The following is a 19,337-nucleotide window of genomic DNA, read 5'->3' on the forward strand; positions in this document are numbered from 1 at the left end:
GAATCTGTATAATCTAATAAATCTTCTCTAAAAACGCCAGTTAAAGGGGCCCATCATTGTCATGCCATGATGCTATCTTAGATATAACGCTTGCACTACAGAAGAAAAATTATCGCTACATTATGAGTTACGCATGTGCTGTGGTTTGTGGAACAATAACATTTATTGTATGGTCTGCTGAGACACCCACCAATTTTTAAGCTGTCTGCAAAAAAAGTTTGAGAAGTTCCTGGTGTAGACCTGTCTCTTGTAGGGCAGCCTTCCCTCCACCTGGTGCCTTGCGGATGTTTTGGACTACAACTCCCATCAGGCCCAGCACTTGCATAGCCATGCTGCCTGGGGTTGATGCGAGTAGTAATCCAAAACAGTGGCAGTGCACCAGATTAGGGCAGGCTGATCAAGAAGAGGGCTTGGAGCTTGGGTAGACACAAACCAGTTTCCAGCATGATTGTGTAGGGGATCAACCCAGTTTTCTCATGGAAAAGCATAAAATGTAAATATTGGCTTTATCTCCTCCCAAGATTCCAGGAGTTCTGATCCAGCTGGCCACAATGCAATGTCCTCCAGAACTGGGCTGCAGATGTTCAGGTGTGGGCATGATGTAGGCTGCATTTACACCACACATTTATTAACCATAATCACGGCCTCCTTTTGAGCACCTGGATATCAACTACGACGTGTTCTTGGGTGTGTGCACGAAGATGTTTCTCATGAGCCACTTCGCCTTCTTGGTACAGTTTTGCAGTCTTTGTTTTGCACGTCATGCAATTGTTTTGATGCATCTTCAAATCGGTGCGTGTTTGACCTGGACCTGTTTCTTTTTTATTTGAAACAACGTTTAAAAAATGGAGACAGAGCTCCAGATATATGCAGAATGCTTCACCGCTGAGTCCACGCAACCAGCCCCCTCCATTTCCCCTACGGTGGGGTGGCTGAGCAGCGTTGCCCAGCCTGGTGCCCTCCAGTTGTTCTGGACTATAGATCCCACCAGTCCAGCCAGCAGGGCTGCAGGATGCCAGGGAATTTTAACCCAGCACATCTGGAAGGCACCAGGTTGGGGAAGACTGATGGAGCGACTGATCCCGTTTGGGAATCGCTGGCCTGGGGTTGTTCTCACTTGTCTCTGACTCTGAGCATTGCTAGGCAGAGCAAACTCCATTTTCCTGGCTGGGATCCTGCAAATCCTCCTGTTTATGCCCTTCCTGGGGTTGTGGAGGGTTGTGGGATTGGCAGGCAAAGTAGTCTGGCAAGAGGAGAAGAGACAAGCTTCCGGCAACAAGGAAGAAGCCTCCTGCCAGGAAAGAGGCTGCGTAGCTCCCACTCACGTCCCGGATCCAACCTGGAGAACAGGAGGAAGGCAGACATACAGGTATAACCCGCAATGGTGTAAGTGAAACGCTTCATCTTGTGGATGTAGCTCGGTTAGAAGGCAGACTCATCTGGGTCGGAGGGAGACCGGCCCACCTCTGCCTCCTTCCAGTGGCAAGAAGCTGGGCAGGGGAGAATCACCTGCTCCGATCTTAGACTTGCAAAAAAACAAAACAGGCCTCCCAGCAGCCTCAGTCAGCCTGGTGACCTCCAGGTGTTTGGGACTACCCTCCCAGCAGCCTCAACCACCACGATGGGCGTAGTTTCTTGGGAACAGACTTGTGGACCAAACTGGAACCCCTCATGGGCTGAGATCGGCCAGTGGGCCGGAGATCTGTCCTGTTCCCCCCACCCCCCGGCCTTGAGATTCACAACCTCAGTCTGGCCCTTCAAAGCTCAGACTAAAAGCCAGAACGGGTTCACTGCACCGCAGACACCAGGGTCACCAGTCTCCACTGGTTCCAGGCTGTACATACAAGTAGTCAGAATCTCTGCAGGCTCTATGATGATAAAGTGGACCTGGAACATTTCCTCCTTACCTGAAAGGGGAGGCCCTGACAGCGCCCCAACGCTTTCCAACAGGTGGATCAGGCCAATGGCTCCCATGATCTGTCCGGTGCCGACGATTCCCACCAGGCTGGAGAACTTGAGCGGGATGATTGCACTGGCCAGGAACCCGTAGCAGATGCTGATGGCCAGCATCACCCCATAGCTGCGTCCCAGGGGCACGGCCAGCACGGAGATGCCCGTCAGAAGGGCCCAGATGGTGAGGTGGTGGAGGAGGTGAAGGGAAGTGCAGCCAGCCAGCCAGCCGGCAGTGATGCGCCCACCAATGTCAGCAATGCCCACCGCCGAGATGAGGAAGGCAGCTTGATATTCGTCAAAGCCCAGCTCCCTAGCGTGAGGCACGAGGTGGATGAAGGGTATGAAGTAGCCAGCAGTAATCAGCACTCCGGCCCCGCTGAAGGTCATGAAGGGTCGGTGGCAGAACAAATGCAGCCCAAAGAGGGATGCCAGCCGCCTTGACTGGCTCTCCCGTTCCAGAGGCACCAATGTGTCATTCTTGGTCAAGGGCAGTGGGCGAAGGAGGGCACCACAAACCATCAGGTTGAAGGCCATGCCTGCCAAAATTAGGAGGGCCCCCTGCCAGCCATAGGAATCCACCAGGAGCTGGAAGAGGGGCGAGAATGCCAGCGAAGAGATGCCAGCGCCAGAAAGGGCCAAGGAGTTGGCTATGGTGCGGCGGCGGTTGAAATACCGAGCTAGCAAAGCCAAGGAAGGAGTGACGGCAAAACTGCCACCGATTCCTGAGAGAAGATAGGAATGAATGGGTGTTACTGCAATGAGGGGGATGGTGGCGGCTGTTGGCCCCATGTCAGTGGGGCAGTGGAATCTGCTCTAGGCTTTAGTCCAAACTTTGAAGGAGCTTTCAGAACCTTGGACACTTCTTGATAGGTCAGACGAGTGGATTCCACTGTTCCACTGACATGGAGCCGCCAATGGAATGGGAGGTGCCCTCTTTGCCCTTCTGAGACCCAGAGGTAAAGCAGGAGAAATTAATTAGGATCAGTTTGCATTGAAGTGCAAACCTACTGAATTTGCACTTCCCAAAATGATACGTGAACTGAAATGCAGTTTGCCTTCCAGATGTGCACTTCTCCACATGTTGGTGATGCGATTCACCAACCAAAATAATGTATACAAAAATGCGTACATTGGGGAAAGTGTTTATGAAAAAATGTACGGAGTTGTTAAAGCAACATGCAAAAATGTATTATATTAAGGAGTGTAATCGTCCCGGGTCTTAGGGGGTCTTAGACCCCTTGCTTCTTTGGGAGCAGGGTCCCTATGTCTCTAGCATCCTGTGAGACCATCAGCATGAAAGGGAAGTGTGTTAGCCACTGAGAGGAGTATCCTAACATGCTTCCTTAGCCTTTCCTGTTGATTGGAGCCAACCGGAGTGAAAGGAGGAGGTGAGTTAGCTACTAAGAAGAGTCTTCTCAGCAGCTAACACTCTCCTCTTTTGTGCTTATTGGGTCCTAGGGATGTCTGTTTTTGTGGGAGAAGACATTAACAAGGATCTCAGACTCAACCCAGCAGCAAAAGGGGGGGCCTGGCTGTGACTATCATGAAGGAACCCTGCACTTCTGAATTTGCCACTACACTACTGAATATATTGGGGAAAATTGCTTGCAAAAACCAAGTTATGTATTAGTAGTAGAAAGGTGTACTAAAGTGCTGATAAATTTTCTTGAGGACTTCAAAAAACATTTGTGAATTTATAAGGAAATCCGATGAACTGAACTGAAGAGTGGAAAAATGATAACCTTAGAGGAATCAAAATTGTGGGATTAATCCGTAGAAGGAGGCACTGTCATTTCTGAATTACCAGGCCCCCTTCTGGTTGTTTTTACAATTGGCACGAAGTATTTCCTTGAGCTTAACGTGGGTGTCCTTTATCACCCGGCGGATGTCATGTGCGTAACGCAGCAAACAGCCGGTTTTTGACTTCGGATAATTACTCTCTCGAGATGGGGCTGCTCTCATGGAGTGTCTCTCATGCAGCTTAGGGCAGGGGTAGGGAACCTCAAGCCTGGGGGCTAAAGGTGACCCTCTAAGCCTCTCTTATCTGGCCCTCGGGATTCTCCCCAGGCGCCCGCCTCCCAACCACACCCCCTACTGGCCATGCTTTGCACACTCCTTGGGTGTTTTTGCTTCCGCCCAATTTGGCCACTGACCCTGCCCACCACTGGCCTGCGGAAGGTGGCTGAGAAGGGAATGCGGCCCTTAGGCTGGAAAAAGTCCCCCACTCCTGGATTAGAAAGACGGAGGAGCTCCTCCCAGTGGAAAGAGGTGGTAGCTTGATTTTGAACATTGCTTCTCTTACCTGTGAATACACCGATGAAGATGTACAGCTGAGCCAGGCTGGTGGCGAACGAGGATAAAAGCAGACCGAGGCCCAAAAGGAACCCTCCAGCGATGGCAACGGGACGCTCTCCATATCGCGAACCAAGCGCACCTGCCAGTGGACCTGTAACAGGCACGGGGACAGAAATAGGCAAAGGGGCTTCCCTGGACCGTCACTACTAGACTTCACCATCTCTTGCTGGGTGAAAGGAAGGGCTGTTGCTCAGTGGCAGAGCATGCAAAAGGTCTCAGGTTAAACCCCCAATGGCATCTCCAGGTAGGGCTGGGAATATCCCCCTTCTGAAACCCTGGAGAGCTGCTGCCAGGCAGTGCAGGCAATACTGAGCTAGGTGGACCAATGGTCTGACTCAGTCTAAGGCAGCTTCCAATGTTCCTAAGAGAATTCAAATAGAAGTGAAGGGAGAGAAGCCTCCAGATCAATAGATGTCCTCCCACACCCCCAAATTAATTTGCAAAAAAAAGTTTGAAGAGAAAAGTCTCAAGCAAATTATGGGTTTTAACAAGAGTGGTGTTTTTTTTAAAAGGATAAAATATTCTTACGTGCCACCCCAATCTCCAAGCGCTTTGAGACTTTCAGGGGCTCCTGCACTTACCTAGGGTTTGGTTTCCATGGAAAGGTCAGCGGAGGTTATGGTGTCTTATAGGCCATATGGTTTTTATTTACACATATTTGCAACCTGAGCTTAAGATGGAGGGGTTCACAGCATTAACAGTCCAATAGATCTGCTCTTCCATTCCCTGTCTCCCTAGTTCCGTGCTTCTCCATACTAGACTAAAAACACACAACCCTCTCCTTGAGGAGGGCCTCTCTCCTGAAAGAATTCTAAATGGCACACATTGCCTCTCTGGCAGAGTCTTACACTTGTTAATGGGGGCACTTGACAGACTCATTAGCCACTCTATTAGATAAACAAAGGAGACTAGTTTGACCAATGGAGCAGGTTTCTTCCTTTGCAGGTTGTATCTCTTACAGGAACACAATTATAAACTAGAAAGGGTCTCACAGATATCATCCAAACCCCCCTCCACAATCCTATACAGTAGGGCCCCGCTTTTCGGCGGCCCGCTTTGTGGCTTTCTGCTAATACGGTGGCTTTCAATTAGAGTAAGGCCCCACTCATATGGTGCTTGTTCCGCTTTTACGGAGTTTTACGGGCGCCGGGCACCATCCTATTTAATGAGTTCTGCTTTTCAGTGGGTTTCGCTTTTAGGTGGGGGTCTGGAACATAACCCACTGTATGAGTGGGGCCCTACTGTAACATGATTAAACAGGCCAATTTTATCATCATTGACTCTCAATGTTTCTGAGCCACCTATGGATTATGCAAATGTTCGAGGCATCATCTTTAATTGATTAATCTCTGGCACACAGGGGAAAAAAGATTGTGGACTAAGCACATGCAGAGTTTATTCCTGTCCTAGATGTCACCCCCCCACACACACACACACTCCTGGGGCAGTGCTTCAATGTAGTGGGGGTGTCCTTAGTCTAGGAATGGGGGAGAAATTCAATTCAGTCTTCATGTCAAGCCAAATCTATCAAAATCATACTTTCCATAGCAATATGAGAAGCGAAACACAGCCAACCTTCGAAATTCACATTCATCTGAATTTTGTGATGTAGTTCTCCAACCAACCAGTGTTTACAAAAACGAATCTATTAGGGGAAAGTGTGCACAGAAATGAATATTTTAGTGGGGGGGGGGAAACATGCAAAAATGGATCTACATTAGGAGAAATTGCTTGCAAAAACATGGACATGAATCAAAACTGCATATAAAAGTGTGTTTATCCAGAGAAAAAAGCACTAAGAAGCTGAAGAATTTTCATTAGGATTTTCTGGGTTTTTTTAAATAATTGCAAATTGCTGCAGAAACTGGATAACTGAATTTGAGACTGAAAAAAATGAGAATCAGAAAGAAGTGAAACCGACAGATCTTTCCATCCCTGCTTTAGGCTACCTCGAGCCACAGGACAATTGCATTTCGAAAGGATCCCCAAGACGACATTGAGTCTGGTACTCACTGGAGAACATCAGCGTGGCCACTGTGATGGAGGAAATCCAAGAAGTGGCACTTGACGGCTCCTCAAAATATTCCATAAACTCCACAAAGAAGACCCCGAAAGATCGGATGACCCCAAAGACCAGGGCTGACTGCATGAAACTGGCCAGCACAATCACCCACCCCCAGCCCCCATCTGGGGGCCCAGAATATATATCTGGGTTCATGTTGTCTCATTGGAGGAGCCCCATTAAGTCACCGCCAGTACAGGGCAACATCCCTATGCGGCTGTTTTGGTCTTTGTCACCTGTGCCCCATATGCAGATGCATTCTTAGACGTGTATGTCTGGCTTCTCCCCCAGAAGTGTTGCTTTCCTAAAGAAGCAGCAGGTCAATTTTAAAAAGAGAAACAACTCGCTGGGCTCCCTCCTCTCTTGTTCCAAGCATGGCAACTTTGCAAAAAGCCCTCTCTCTGCCCTCGGTGACCATCTGCAGGTTGAGGAGTGCAGGCATTTGATGTGACCCACTTTTCAAAGGGCTCTTATCATAAAATCTTAGGCCAAAGTCTACAGGGAGGTGTGCTTAGTTCTCCTTACAAAATGGGCAGAGTCTTCACAAGCTCCACATATGGGGGAAGGAGTTTGCACCTCTGACCATGAAGCAAATCAGGGCCTGGTGGCAGGAATCGGGGTGCCATGACAAGGTGGCAGAATAGGAGTAGGGAGCTCAAATCCACAGCGTCCAACCTGGTGAGGAAATTCCCTTGCATACGCCTCATTTCAATAAATCTTCCTCAGGAGAACACTCAAATGGATTGGTCTCTCTCTCTCTCTCTCTCTCTCTCTCTCTCTCTCTCTGTGTGTGTGTGTGTGTGTGTGTTGAGACTGTTCCCATTTGGATATTCAGCCCCAGGTGCCAAACTGCTTCAAGCTGGCCTCACCACTTGTTTTTGAGCGGAGGCAAGGTGCAGGTGTGGGTGAGTGTGCTTGGCTCATCATTTACAATTTGCTGGCCATGTGTGTGTGTAGACAGGCAGAAGACAGGGGTGGCTGGTGCCCACTGGGACTGGTAGGCCAGAAGCCAGGGAGATGAACGGGAGTGGCACCTGAGCCAATGGCAGGAAGAGGCACCACCTGGCTGGCAGGCAGGCAGATGGGGGCTGGCTGAGGCAGACTGGGGCAGTGCCCCGGTCACCCAGATGGGCCTGCAGAAGGGAGGCAGACTTTTTCTTGCATAAGCTGCTGCACAGCACTGAGGACGTTGACCTCAGGTCCGGCTTCAAGGAGCCGATAAGGAAACTTTGCATGGCAGTAATGTGGGAGGAGCACATTAAAAGTGCGTTACGAGAAGATGTACTTACAAGACTGCTGAATGAACCCTTGATTTGAGGGTTGAACCTCTCAGAGTTTGGGAAGACTTGCTTGATTTGCTTTAACTTGCAAGTCTAACATTTCCTGAATACAAGGAGAAGCTGCCTTGGCCACATCAGATCTTTGCTCCATCCAGCTCAGTGCGGCCTGGACCAGACTCTCCCAACCTGGTGCTCTTCAGCTGTCTTGGACACTGTTGATGCAGGGATGTGATGTGAAGTACTGACACAGGAAGAATGCTGAGGCACTCAAGTCCTGCTTGTGGGCTTCCCGGTTGGGCATCTGGTTGGCCACTGTGAGAACAGGAGGCTGGACTAGATTGGGCCTGATCCAGCAGCCAGCAGTTCTCAACGAGGTGGATGCTTTCTGAGTTGCCAACTTCTCCTGCCACACACGTTCCACTGGGTTGTCGCTCAGTGGTGGAGCACCTGCACTGCATGCGGAAGGTCCCAGGTTCAATCCCTGGCATCTCCAGGTAGGGCTGGGTTCAGACCCCCATCTGAAACCCTGGACAGCTACTGCCAATCAGTGCCTACAATACTGAGCTACAGTTGATGGACCCCAATGGTCCCAGTATAAGGCAGATTCCTATATTCCCCCTCTTCCCAGTGGTCTGTGTGGCCAATGTGGCTTTGCAAATCCTCACACACCTTCAAGCAATAACCATTAGAAAGGCTGAATCTGGATCCCAGCAACAGGACCGGCTGGACTGCAACAGATGCAGGTTTTGTCTGACTCTGACATCTGCACCTATTGGCCAGCGCCTGTGACGTGTAACACAAAATCCCTCTCCCTTCCTGCCAATGCTTGGAGCAGCTTTTGAACTATTTTTAAAGTTTTTAATTTCTCTAGAAATATGTGCAAGAGTCAATGTTTAGGCTTCAGAAAGAAAAGTACAGGCTACTTCTCCCCTGTCCCTAATTCAAAAACATTTTATTTTCCCTAGAAGTGAAATTGACTAGACCTCAGAGGGCCTGTCAACTTCTGTAATTGACTAAACCTCTCAAAGGCCTAGTCAGTTTCTTTGCATCAGCACTGATTTTTGGGGGAGTGAAAGAAGTTGCAGCAGTTAGGAATGAAATTTTCAGGGCGTCTCTGCTCCTTCTCTCCTCATGTCCTCCTCTCCATTCCACTGTGCTATGATTTACAAGCTGAAGTGCCAGTCTGGGTCTGATGGCACCATGGAGTTAAGAGATAAGTCTTTAGACAGGAGGATTCTCTTTACACCATACCATCACCACCCCAGCCTTCCACTTAGCATCCATTTGTAGGGTTGTTAGCAACTACTTATCCAGAAAATACAAAAAGCTATGCCAGTTTTAAAGCAAATTCTCCACATCTTGCCTTAGAACATTCTCACCAGATTATTTTTTTGACAGATGCACACCAAATAACAAAATGGCAGTCTGATGGCCATGGTGGAGGCATTCCTTGTGTTGAGTCACTACAGAGGCTCATTGCCGGGTTTTCCTCATCCTCCTTTCACTTCAGCCAGGGAGTGTTGAGGGGTAAAAGGGTTTTTCTCTTTTTGTTGCCTGGGGCTCCTGGGGTCAGCTAACCAGTCTCTGCCTCAGGCTGGAAATGGTCTCTGCCTTGTTGGGGCAACCCCCTTAATTCCAAGGCCTCAGGGTCGGGAGGCTCTGTTGTGCTGTTGGTCCTGGTTTGCGATGGCTGCGAGCAAGAGAAGTAGTTTGGCAATGTCAGAAGGATTGAGCTGCCAGCCAGGAGGAAAACTCCAGCCATGAGGAAGGAGACAGTGTAATTCCCAGTGATATCCCTTAGCCAGCCTGGAACACAAAAGACTGTGGTTAGTTTTGACCCGATTGACAGAGCTACCTAGCACTCAGGACACTGCAAGGCTGGTTTTTATTAGTAGTAAAACTCATAGGATAACAATAACAACAATACTAATACTAATACTAAATAACCCTAACAACAACAACAACAAACAACAACAACAATAATAATATGGATTAAAGGAAGTGGCAGCAATTAGGAATGGTACGATGATGATAATAGTATTATAAGAGTAATCATTCCAAAGCTTGCTAAGTGGCCACATAAGGATTCTCCAAGGGACTTACAAACTTTTAAAAGCATAAAGCATGTTATCACATTTAAAAAAGAACAGTAAACAATACACTATCCCATAAAAACAAGACTTTTTAGATTATTATTTTTTTGCGGTAGCTGTGGAATAAGTAAATGCTGACCAGCTCCAGGCGCTCTTGGATGAAACCGATTATCTAGATCCATTTCAATCGGGGTTCAGGCCTGGTTTTGGCACTGAGACTGCCTTGGTCGCCCTGTTTGATGACCTATGTCGGGAGAGAGACAGAGGGAGTGTAACTCTGTTGATTCTCCTTGACCTCTCAGCGGCTTTTGATACCATCGACCATGGTATCCTTCTGGAGAGGCTTGCGGAGTTGGGAGTTGGAGGCACTGCTTGGCAGTGGTTCCGCTCCTACTTAGCGGGTCATCTCCAGAAGATAGTGCTTGGGGAACATTGCTTGACACCGCGGGCTCTCCAATATGGGGTCCCGCAGGGGTCAGTTTTGTCCCCCCTGCTTTTTAATATCTACATGAAGCCGTTGGGAGAGGTCATCAGGAGTTTTGGAGTGCGTTGTCATCAGTACGCTGATGACACGCAGCTCTACTTCTCCTTTACATCTTCTTCAGGTGAGGCAGTCGACGTGCTGAACCGTTGCCTGGACGCAACAATGGACTGGATGAGAACTAACAAACTGAGACTCAATCCTGATAAGACTGAGATGCTGTTGGTGGATGGTTTCTCTGGTCAGATGGTGGATACATACCCTGTCCTGGACAGGGTTACACTCCCCCTAAAGGATCAGGTTCATAGTTTGGGAGTCGTTTTAGACTCTTCCCTGTCACTTGAGGCTCATATAGCCTCGGTGGCACGGAATGCGTTCTACCAACTTCGGTTGGTAGCCCAGCTACGTCCCTATCTGAGTAAGGAGGACCTCACATCAGTGGTTCATGCTCTGGTAACCTCACGTTTGGACTACTGCAACGCGCTCTACGTAGGGCTACCTTTGAAGACGGTTCGGAAGCTACAGCTAGTGCAAAATGTGGCAGCCAGACTGCTAACAAGAACTAAGCGGTCTGAGCATATAACACCTGTTCTGGCTCGCTTGCACTGGCTTCCAATATGCTACCGGGCCAGATTCAAAGTGTTGGTTTTAACCTATAAAGCCTTATATGGCGCGGGACCACGATACCTGCAGGAACGCCTCTCCCATTACGAACCGGCTCGTACACTACAGTCTACTACGAAGGCCCTCCTCCGGGTCCCAACCCATAGGGAGGCCCGGAGGGTAGTAACAAGATCTAGGGCCTTCTCAGTGGTGGCCCCCGAATTGTGGAATAGTCTCCCCGAGGAGGTACGCCTGGCGCCGACACTATCATCCTTTCGGCGCCAGGTTAAAACCTTTCTCTTCTCTGAGGCATTTTAATTTAAGTTATTTATGTAAATGCTGTAATTTCTATTTTAGATGGTGTATTTTTATATTTGTTATACTGACTTTGTAATTTTATTATTGTATATGTTGCTATGTTTGCCGCCCAGAGAGCTGTTTGCTAGTTGGGCGGGATATAAGCTGAATAAATAAATAAATAAATAAATAAATAAAATTCCTTGCTATTGATCTTAAGGAAAGGAGTTGAAAATAAAACTGCCAATATTATAATGCTTATATATAAATCTGTGGTGCGACTCTATTTGGAATACTGTGTGCAGTTCTGGTTGGTTCACCTCAAAAAGGATATTTTAGATTAGAAAAGGGCATCCAAAATTATCAAGCGGTAGAGCAACTCCCCTATGAAGAATGGCTGCAACATTTGGGGCTTTTTATTTTAGAGAACACGAGAGTAAGAGGTGACACGATAGAAGTGTATAAAATTATACATAGTGTGGAGAAAGTGGATAGAGAAAACTTTTTCTTCCTCTCTCATAACACTAGTACTCATGGACATCAAATGATGCTGAATGTTGGAAGATTCAGGACAGACAGAAGACAGGACTTCACACAGCTATGGAATTCGCTCCACAAGAGGCACTGATGTCTGCCAACCTGCACGAAGGTTAGGACTGGGGAAGGCAGCTGTGAGAGAACTAGAAAAGCTCCTCAAATGCAACAATGTATCACTGAACATCAAAGTTAGGAGTATTCAGACCATGGTATTCCCGACCTGTCTTGTTGGACAGCTAGTACTGCCTTCAAGTCGATTCCGACTTATGGCGACCCTATGAATAGGGTTTTCATGAGGCTGAGAGGCAGTGACTGGCCCAAGGTCACCCAGTGAGCTTCATGGCTATGTGGGGATTCGGACCCTGGTCTCCCGGGTCGTAGTCCAACACCTTAACGACTACACCACACTGGCTCTCTGGACAGCTAGTATAGCACAGTGGGGAGAAGAGCCTGGCTGGGAGTCCAGAGTCTGTGAGTTCAAATCCCCGCTCATGTCCCCTGGGCGTCAAGGGCCAGCTAAAGATCACCCCACAGCAAGTGGCTCAGGGGTTATGTACCCTGCCACCTGTGCAGCCGTGGGCAAGCTGCAGAGTCCCAAGGAGCCCAGTTGCCCCCCAGCTGGCAGTTGTGGACAAGGAAGGGTCTGGCTTGTGCAGTTGTGGCAAGCTGAGTAGGCCCTGGCCAGCTGGGGAGGACTAGCCTCAGAGGGAGGCAATGGGAAACTCCCTCGGAATACCGCTTACCATGAAAACCCTATTCACCGGATAACCATAAGTTGGGATCAACTTGAAGGTAGTCCATTTCAATTTTTTCATTCCCGGTCTGTATGGATGGATGTGCAAGCTGGACAGTGAAAAGGTGGATAAGAGAAAAATCAACTCATTTGAAATGTGGTGTTGGAGGAGAGCTTTGTGAATACCATGGATCGCAAAAAAAGGCAAATAATTTGGTGTTAGAACAAATTAAACCAGAACTGTCACTAGAAGCTAAAATGACGAAACTGAGGTTATCATACTTTGGACACATCATGAGAAGACCTGATTCACTAGAAAAGACAATAATGCTGGGAAAAACAGCAGGGAGTAGAAAAAGAGGAAGGCCAAAGAAGAGATGGATTGATTCCATCAAGGAAGCTACAGACCTGAACTTACAAGATCTGAACAGGGTGGTTCATAACAGATGCTCTTGGAGGTCGCTGATTCATAGGGTCGCCATAAGTCATAATCAACTTGAAGGCACATAACACACACAGAGATAAAGGCATTGGCCTGATCCAGCAGGCTGTTCTTATGTTAAGCAGAGATATTTATCTTCTGTCTATCTTTATCAGATCTGAAATTCGGTTAAAGGTAGGCCTGGATCTGGAAAGGTTAATGACTGCTGGTCTAGAACACAGTTTAAACTTAAACACAGTGACTCTGTTCCTTCCGCTCTCTCCCTCCATCACTCCCTCTTTCCAAACTGATGTCGCTCTTCTTCCCCATCTTCTTACATCCCGTCTCGCTGCCTGTCTCCAAACTCACCTTCTCTCCCCTGCCCCCAGCTTCCAGCCATCCTGTTGCAACACTTCATGATCCTATAGAATTGGGATCATGCTACTAAGAAAAGAAAGAAAAGCCTGCTGGGCCAGGCCAAAGGAGGCCCATCTAGTCCAGCATCCTGTTCTCACAGTGGCGAATCAGATGTCTCAAAGGGAGCGCAAGAGCACTTTCCCCACTTGTGATTTCCAGCAGCTGGTATCCAGAGGTATTCTGTCTCTGATAGCAGAGGCAGCACGTAGCTATTGTGGCTAGTAGCCACTGATAGCCTTATGCCCCTTCATGACTTTGTCTAATCCTCTTTTAAAGCCGTCCAGGTTGGTAGCCATCGCTGCCTCTTGTGGGAGCAAACACCATAGTTATGTGTTGTGTGACTTTCTTTTGTCTGTCCTAAATCTTCTAGCTTTCAGCTTCATTGGATGTCCACGAGTTCCAGTGTTATGAGAGAGGGAGAAAAACTTTGCTCTGTCCACTTTCTCCACGCCATGCATCATTTTATACACCTCTGCTTTTGCAGGGCAGGCTATCCCCGAGTGCTTGCTGAATTTCAAAATTGGGCTAAGTAATATACTAGCTTGAGTTACTGAAATTGTTAATATATTTTAAATATTATTTTAATAAATAACACAGCTGAACATAATTTAAAACAACCAAAATATACTATTAAAATGTCATAAACACAAGCACATATAGAGGCGGAAAGTTTGCATAACAAACATGATTTCTCACAAAAGAACAATACACACATCAGAGCCTTTTACCTGAAAGCGGGGTCCCCACCAAGGCCCCTACGCTCTCCAACATGTGCATGAGACCGATACCCCCAAGCATGTATCCAGCACCCACAATCTCCACCAGGCTGGTGAACTGGAGTGGGACGAGGGCACCAGCAAAGAACCCATAGCAAATGCCGAGGGACATCAGGGAGGCGTAGCTGTGCCCCAGGGGCACCAGAGTGAGCGAGATCCCTGTTAAGACTGTCCACAGGGTCAGATTGTGGACGAGGCGGTAGGAGAACCTGGAATCTGCAAGCCAGCCAGCAAAAATCCGGCCGCACATGTCAGCGATGGCGGCGACAGACATGATGAAGGCCGCTTCGTATTCACTGCATCCCACTTCCCTCGCGTGGGCCACCAGGTGGGCATAGGGGACGAAGTAGCCAGCATCTACCAGGACAAAAACCAAGACGTAACGCATGAAGGGCCCGTGAGAGAGCAGCTCCAGGGTGAAGAGAGAGGCCAGCGTCTCCAGCCAATGTGAATCCCCGGCCTTGTCTTTGGGTGTTGGGTCTCCCTCCAAGGGCCGCAGCAGAGAAGCAGACACCATCAGGTTGAGGGACATCCCAGAGACCAGCATGAGCGCTCCTCGCCATCCGTACAAGTCGACCAGGTACTGGAAGAGAGGGGAGAAGACCAGCGAGGAGACGCCTGCACCGGAAACGGCCAAGCCCGTGGCCAGCGTCCGTCGCTTCTCGAAATAATGAGACACTGCGGCCATGGAAGGAGTGAACACCAAGGCCCAGCCTAGCCCTGTGGTGGTGGGGTGGGGTGGGATGGGGTGAGAAAGAGACAGGCCCTGAGACTGGGCAGCTGTAGTGATTTTCGACAGAAATCCAGCCCATCAGAAGTGCTGAAGCATCTTTCCCTTGAGGCTGGTACAAGCCTGTAACAGGGATGAGCAGCCTGTGCCCAGTCTCCAGATGTCACTGCCTCTCAGCCTAACCTACCTCACAGGGTTGTTGTGGGGATTAAATTAGGAGCGGGAAAACCATGTACACCACTTTGAGTTCCTTGGAGGAAAAAATGGAAATGGAAATGGACTGCCTTCAAGTTGATCCCGACTTATGGCCACCCTGTGAATGGTGTTTTCCTGGTAAGCGGTATTCAGAGGCGGTTTACCATTGCCTCCCTCTGAGGATAAGAAGCAGTGACTGGCCCAAGGTCACCCAGTGAGCTTCGTGTCTGTGTAGGGATTCGAACCCTGGTCTCCCAGGTTGCAGTCCAACACCTTAACCACAAAATCCCTTTTTGGAAAGTGCTTTCCTAACTGAAAATGAATTTCATGACGGTTTCTGGCCCCCTTTTCAAAGTCCAGGGTGGTGGAAGACAGACTCCCCTCTTCCCAGTGCTTAGCGGATGTGGGGCACAGGCTTAGAGGCCAAATGTGGCCCCCCAGGCCTTTCTCTCAGGCCCTTGGAACTCTCTCCAGGCCACACGCCTCACCGGCCCTCCTTGAGTGTTTCCGCTTGGCAGAAGTGCCTCCTCGAACTCGGATCCTGCCTCTGCTTGCCTGGCAGACGATTAGTCTGCGTAGAAACTAGCCTACTGTACAGAGGTAAACCTTACATTCCTGGCTTGCGGCCCTTGAAAGGTTGGGAATGTGGCCCTTGGGATGACAAAGCCCCCCCCCATCCCTGGCTTAGAAGAAGCAAAGGTGCACCTGTGATGAGGCCGATGCTCAGGTAAAGGTGAGAGACGTTGATGGAAAATGAAGCCAGCAGCAAACCCAGGCTGGCGAGGAAACCTCCAACCATCACCACAGGGCGCCCCCCGTACCGGGCGCTAAGGGCGCTACCCAGCGGGCCTGCAGGGGGCAGCGCAGATAACCGAGTCAGTTGGAGTTACAAGATCCTCTTACAGTGAACTGGCTGTTAGGCTAGCAAGGTAAGCAGCTGAGCTGGGCTGCTACATTAATGGAAAAGTCCCTAGCGAGAGCTCAATGCCCCTAGTAGGTTACACGATACCATAGTGATTCATGTGTGTTAAGAAACATAAGATACGCTTTGCAAGAACTGAGTGGGTAGACAAACAGAGAAGTCCTAGAAAGAGGCAGGTTCCCCAGATCCATTAATTAACATGCATTAATAAATAGCATGGTGTTGAGTAACCTACCAGGGGGGAGCTCAACTCCCACTAGGAGTTTTGCCTTGATCCAGCAGCTCAGCTCTTACTCACGTTAAGTAACACATGTACTTATGTATAATGCAGTATTGCTTGAAATAAGAAAGATATGCTTTGCAAGAGCTGAGCAGCTATGTTAACACTGACCTCTATGCCAGACCTCTATTCCTCTGCAGGTTAAATACTATCACATCATTAACTTACATTAAAAACTACAATCCTTTAATCTAGATATAGTGACTCCTTCAACATAATGGGGTTTCCAGCTGTGGGGAATCGGACAAGCCATCAGACCCACAGGGGATAGACAAGGGATGGATCCATCTCTTCCTTGGAGCTGCACTTGCTGGCATGAAATGGAAATGGACTGCCTTCAAGTCGATCCCGACTTATGGTTACCCTATGAATAGGGCTTTAATGGTGAGCGGTATTCTGAGGGGGTTTCCCATTGCCTCCCTCTGTGGCTAGTCCTCCCCAGCTGGCTAGGGCCTGCTCAGCTTGCCACAGCTGCACAAGCCAGCCCCGTCCTTGTCCGCAGCTGCCAGCTGGGGGGCAACTGGGCTCCTTGGGACTCTGCAGCTTGCCCATGGCTGCACAGGTGGCAGGGCACGTAACCCCTGAGCCACTCACTGTGTGGGTGATCTTTAGCTGGCCCTTGACACCCAGGAGACACGAGCGGGGATTTGAACTCACAGACTCTGGACTCCCAGCCAGGCTCTTCTCCCCATTGTGCTGTACCAGCTGTAGTGGGGTCAGATCTCTGGTCCCAGCATAGTGTGAGTATAGCAGACTTCCCCAGCCTGGTGCCCTCCATGTGCTTTGGACTACAACTCCCATCAGCCTCAGCTAGCATGGCCCTATGGCGCTGGGGCTGATGGGAGTTGTAGTCCAAAACATGCAGAGCGCACCAGGCTGGGGAAGGCTAGCATAGGATTGCTCTGTAAATTGGCATAAACTTCACATGTGTTAACTAGCCCAGAGAACGAAAATGGGCTGTATTATTTCACTTCAGAATCTACTTTCTAACTTTTTAACGTTTGTCAAAAGGAGTAGAGATGAACTATAACTCCCATCCTCCTCTAGCTGCCTTATAGCAACTCAGACCATTGCTCCATCTAGCACATTATTGCCTATACTGGCTGGCAGCAGCTTTCCAGGATTTCAGGCTGGTCTCCCCAGTCCTATCTGGAGATGCTGGGAATAAAACCTGGGACCTTCTAATACAAGGCAGATGCTCCACGACTGAGCTCCGTCCCTTCCCGATGGGGGCCCATTAGCATCTGGGGAGCAGTACAGGTGCCCCATCTCTCATTGAAAGACTTGTTTTCTCCACGTACAGTATAGACACATGAATCTGAATTACTGTTTAACTTTATGACGCCAGCAGTGTGCTAACAAATGGAAATGGACTGCCTTCAAGTGATCCCTTCAAGTGACAACAAGGGAGAGGGCCTTCTCAGTGGTGGCCCCCAAATAATGGAATGATTTCCCTGATGAGGTGCACCTGGCGCCAACACTGTTATCTTTTTGGCACTGGGTCAAGACTTTCCTCTTCTCCCTGGCATTTTAGCATGTGTTTTTAAATTGTTTTTTTAAAAATGTGTATTTAAATTTGTATATTTGTTTTTAATGTTTTTAATTGTTGTAAACCGCCCAGAGAGCTTCGGCTATGCGGTGGTATGCAAATGTAATATAATAATAATAATAATAATAACACCAATTTATGGCGACTTAGGGTGTTCATGCTAAGCGGTATTCAGAGGGGGTTTACCATTGCCTCCCTCTGAGACTAGTCCTCCCCAGCTGGCTAGGGCCTGCTCACATTGCCACAGCTGCACAAGCCAGCCCCTGCCTTGTCCGCAACTGCCAGCTGGGGGGCAACTGGGCTCCTTGGGACTCTGCAGCTTGCCCACGGCTGCACAGGTGGCAGGCACGTAACCCCTGAGCCACTCCCTGTGGGGTGATCTTTAGCTGGCCCTTGACACCCAGGAGACACCAGCGGGGATTTGAACTCACAGACTCTGGACTCCCAGCCAGGCTCTCCTCCCTGCTGTGCTATACCAGCTGTTTCAGCAATGTGCTAAAGGCAATGTTTAAAACAGACAGCCCATTTTAATACTCTCTCTCTCTCTGCATACATCAGTGTGGAAAGAGCAAAAAGGAACACTGCAGAACTGACACCCAAATCTCCACACTGTAGAATGAAATGGATGGCCTTCAAGTCGATCCCGACTTATGGCGACCCTATGAAGAGGGTTTTCATGGTAAGCGGCATTCAGAGGGGGTTTACCATTGCCTCCCTCTGGGGCTGAGAGGCAGTGACTGGCCCCAGGTCACCCAGGGAGCTTCGGGCTGCGTGGGGATTCGAACCCTGGTCTCCCAGGTTGTAGTCTCCAAAAAGAGGCAGGCCCCTTACTTGCAAACTGCAGGACGGCAACTCCAAGGGACACAACCCAGGAGACGGTGCTTGAGGATTCCCTGAAGTAAGCCAGGAACTCCACAAAGAAGACCCCGAAAGAGCGGATCACACCGAAGACCAGGGCTGATTGGACAAACCCCGCCAGGACGACCATCCATCCCCACTTGCCATCGGGAGGCGGGTGGAGCACCATGGAACCCTGCTCCTTTCCAGAGGTGAAGATTTTTTTTAAAAAAGCAGAAAGATAAAGACAAACAGCAGCCAGGATGGAAGGAGATGGATAATGCCAGAGAGAAAAGGTTGAAAGGGACGGTGGCGGGGGGGGGGGACACTGAAAGTGATGCAGTTTCAACCCTCAGAAAATCTGGCTCATGTATAATGGAATTCCCCAACCTGGTGCCCCTCCAGATGTTTTGGACTGCATGACAGGTCCTTTTCAGTGGTGGCTGCCTGTTTGCAGATTGCCCTCCCCAGTGAGAAGCATCTGTCTCCTTCATGACTGACTGTCAGGAGAAATTTCAAAACATTCTTGTTTACCCAGGCTGAAGGAGACTGTTCCTTTTACAGTAGGGCCCCACTTATATGGCGGGTTATGTTCCGGACCCCCGCTGTAAAGCGAAAACCATTGTAAAGCAGAACTCATTGAATAGAATGGCGAGAGATGCCCGAAAACCGCCGTTAAAGCGGAACAAGCGCTGTATGAGTGGGGCTTTAGTCTAATTGCATCTAATTGAGACCGCCTTATTAGCGAAGCGCCTTAAAGCAAAGCACTGTAAAGCGGAGCCCTACTGTATCTGTAACTGTTTTAGAGAGTTTTCA

The 19,337-nt window shown here is 49.1% G+C and overlaps 2 protein-coding genes across 2 annotated transcripts; both read right to left on the reverse strand.

Moving 5' to 3' along the window:
- Window positions 1–1,139: 1,139 nt before the first annotated feature.
- LOC133366795 (monocarboxylate transporter 13-like) lies at window positions 1,140–6,526 on the reverse strand. The gene is made up of 4 exons (XM_061590291.1): window positions 6,322–6,526; window positions 4,256–4,399; window positions 1,908–2,675; window positions 1,140–1,339 (listed from the first exon to the last, which is right to left on the reverse strand). Exons 1-4 carry the CDS (start codon window positions 6,524–6,526, stop codon window positions 1,140–1,142), a joined length of 1,317 nt encoding a protein of 438 aa, XP_061446275.1.
- Window positions 6,527–9,223: 2,697 nt separating this feature from the next.
- On the reverse strand, window positions 9,224–18,711 carry LOC133366796 (monocarboxylate transporter 13-like). Its single transcript, XM_061590292.1, has 4 exons — window positions 18,516–18,711; window positions 15,639–15,782; window positions 13,961–14,728; window positions 9,224–9,456 (listed from the first exon to the last, which is right to left on the reverse strand). Exons 1-4 carry the CDS (start codon window positions 18,709–18,711, stop codon window positions 9,224–9,226), a joined length of 1,341 nt encoding a protein of 446 aa, XP_061446276.1.
- Between the last annotated feature and the right edge of the window lie 626 nt (window positions 18,712–19,337).

Source organism: Rhineura floridana, chromosome 11 (assembly GCF_030035675.1).
Source record: "Rhineura floridana isolate rRhiFlo1 chromosome 11, rRhiFlo1.hap2, whole genome shotgun sequence".
NCBI lineage: Eukaryota > Metazoa > Chordata > Lepidosauria > Squamata > Rhineuridae > Rhineura > Rhineura floridana.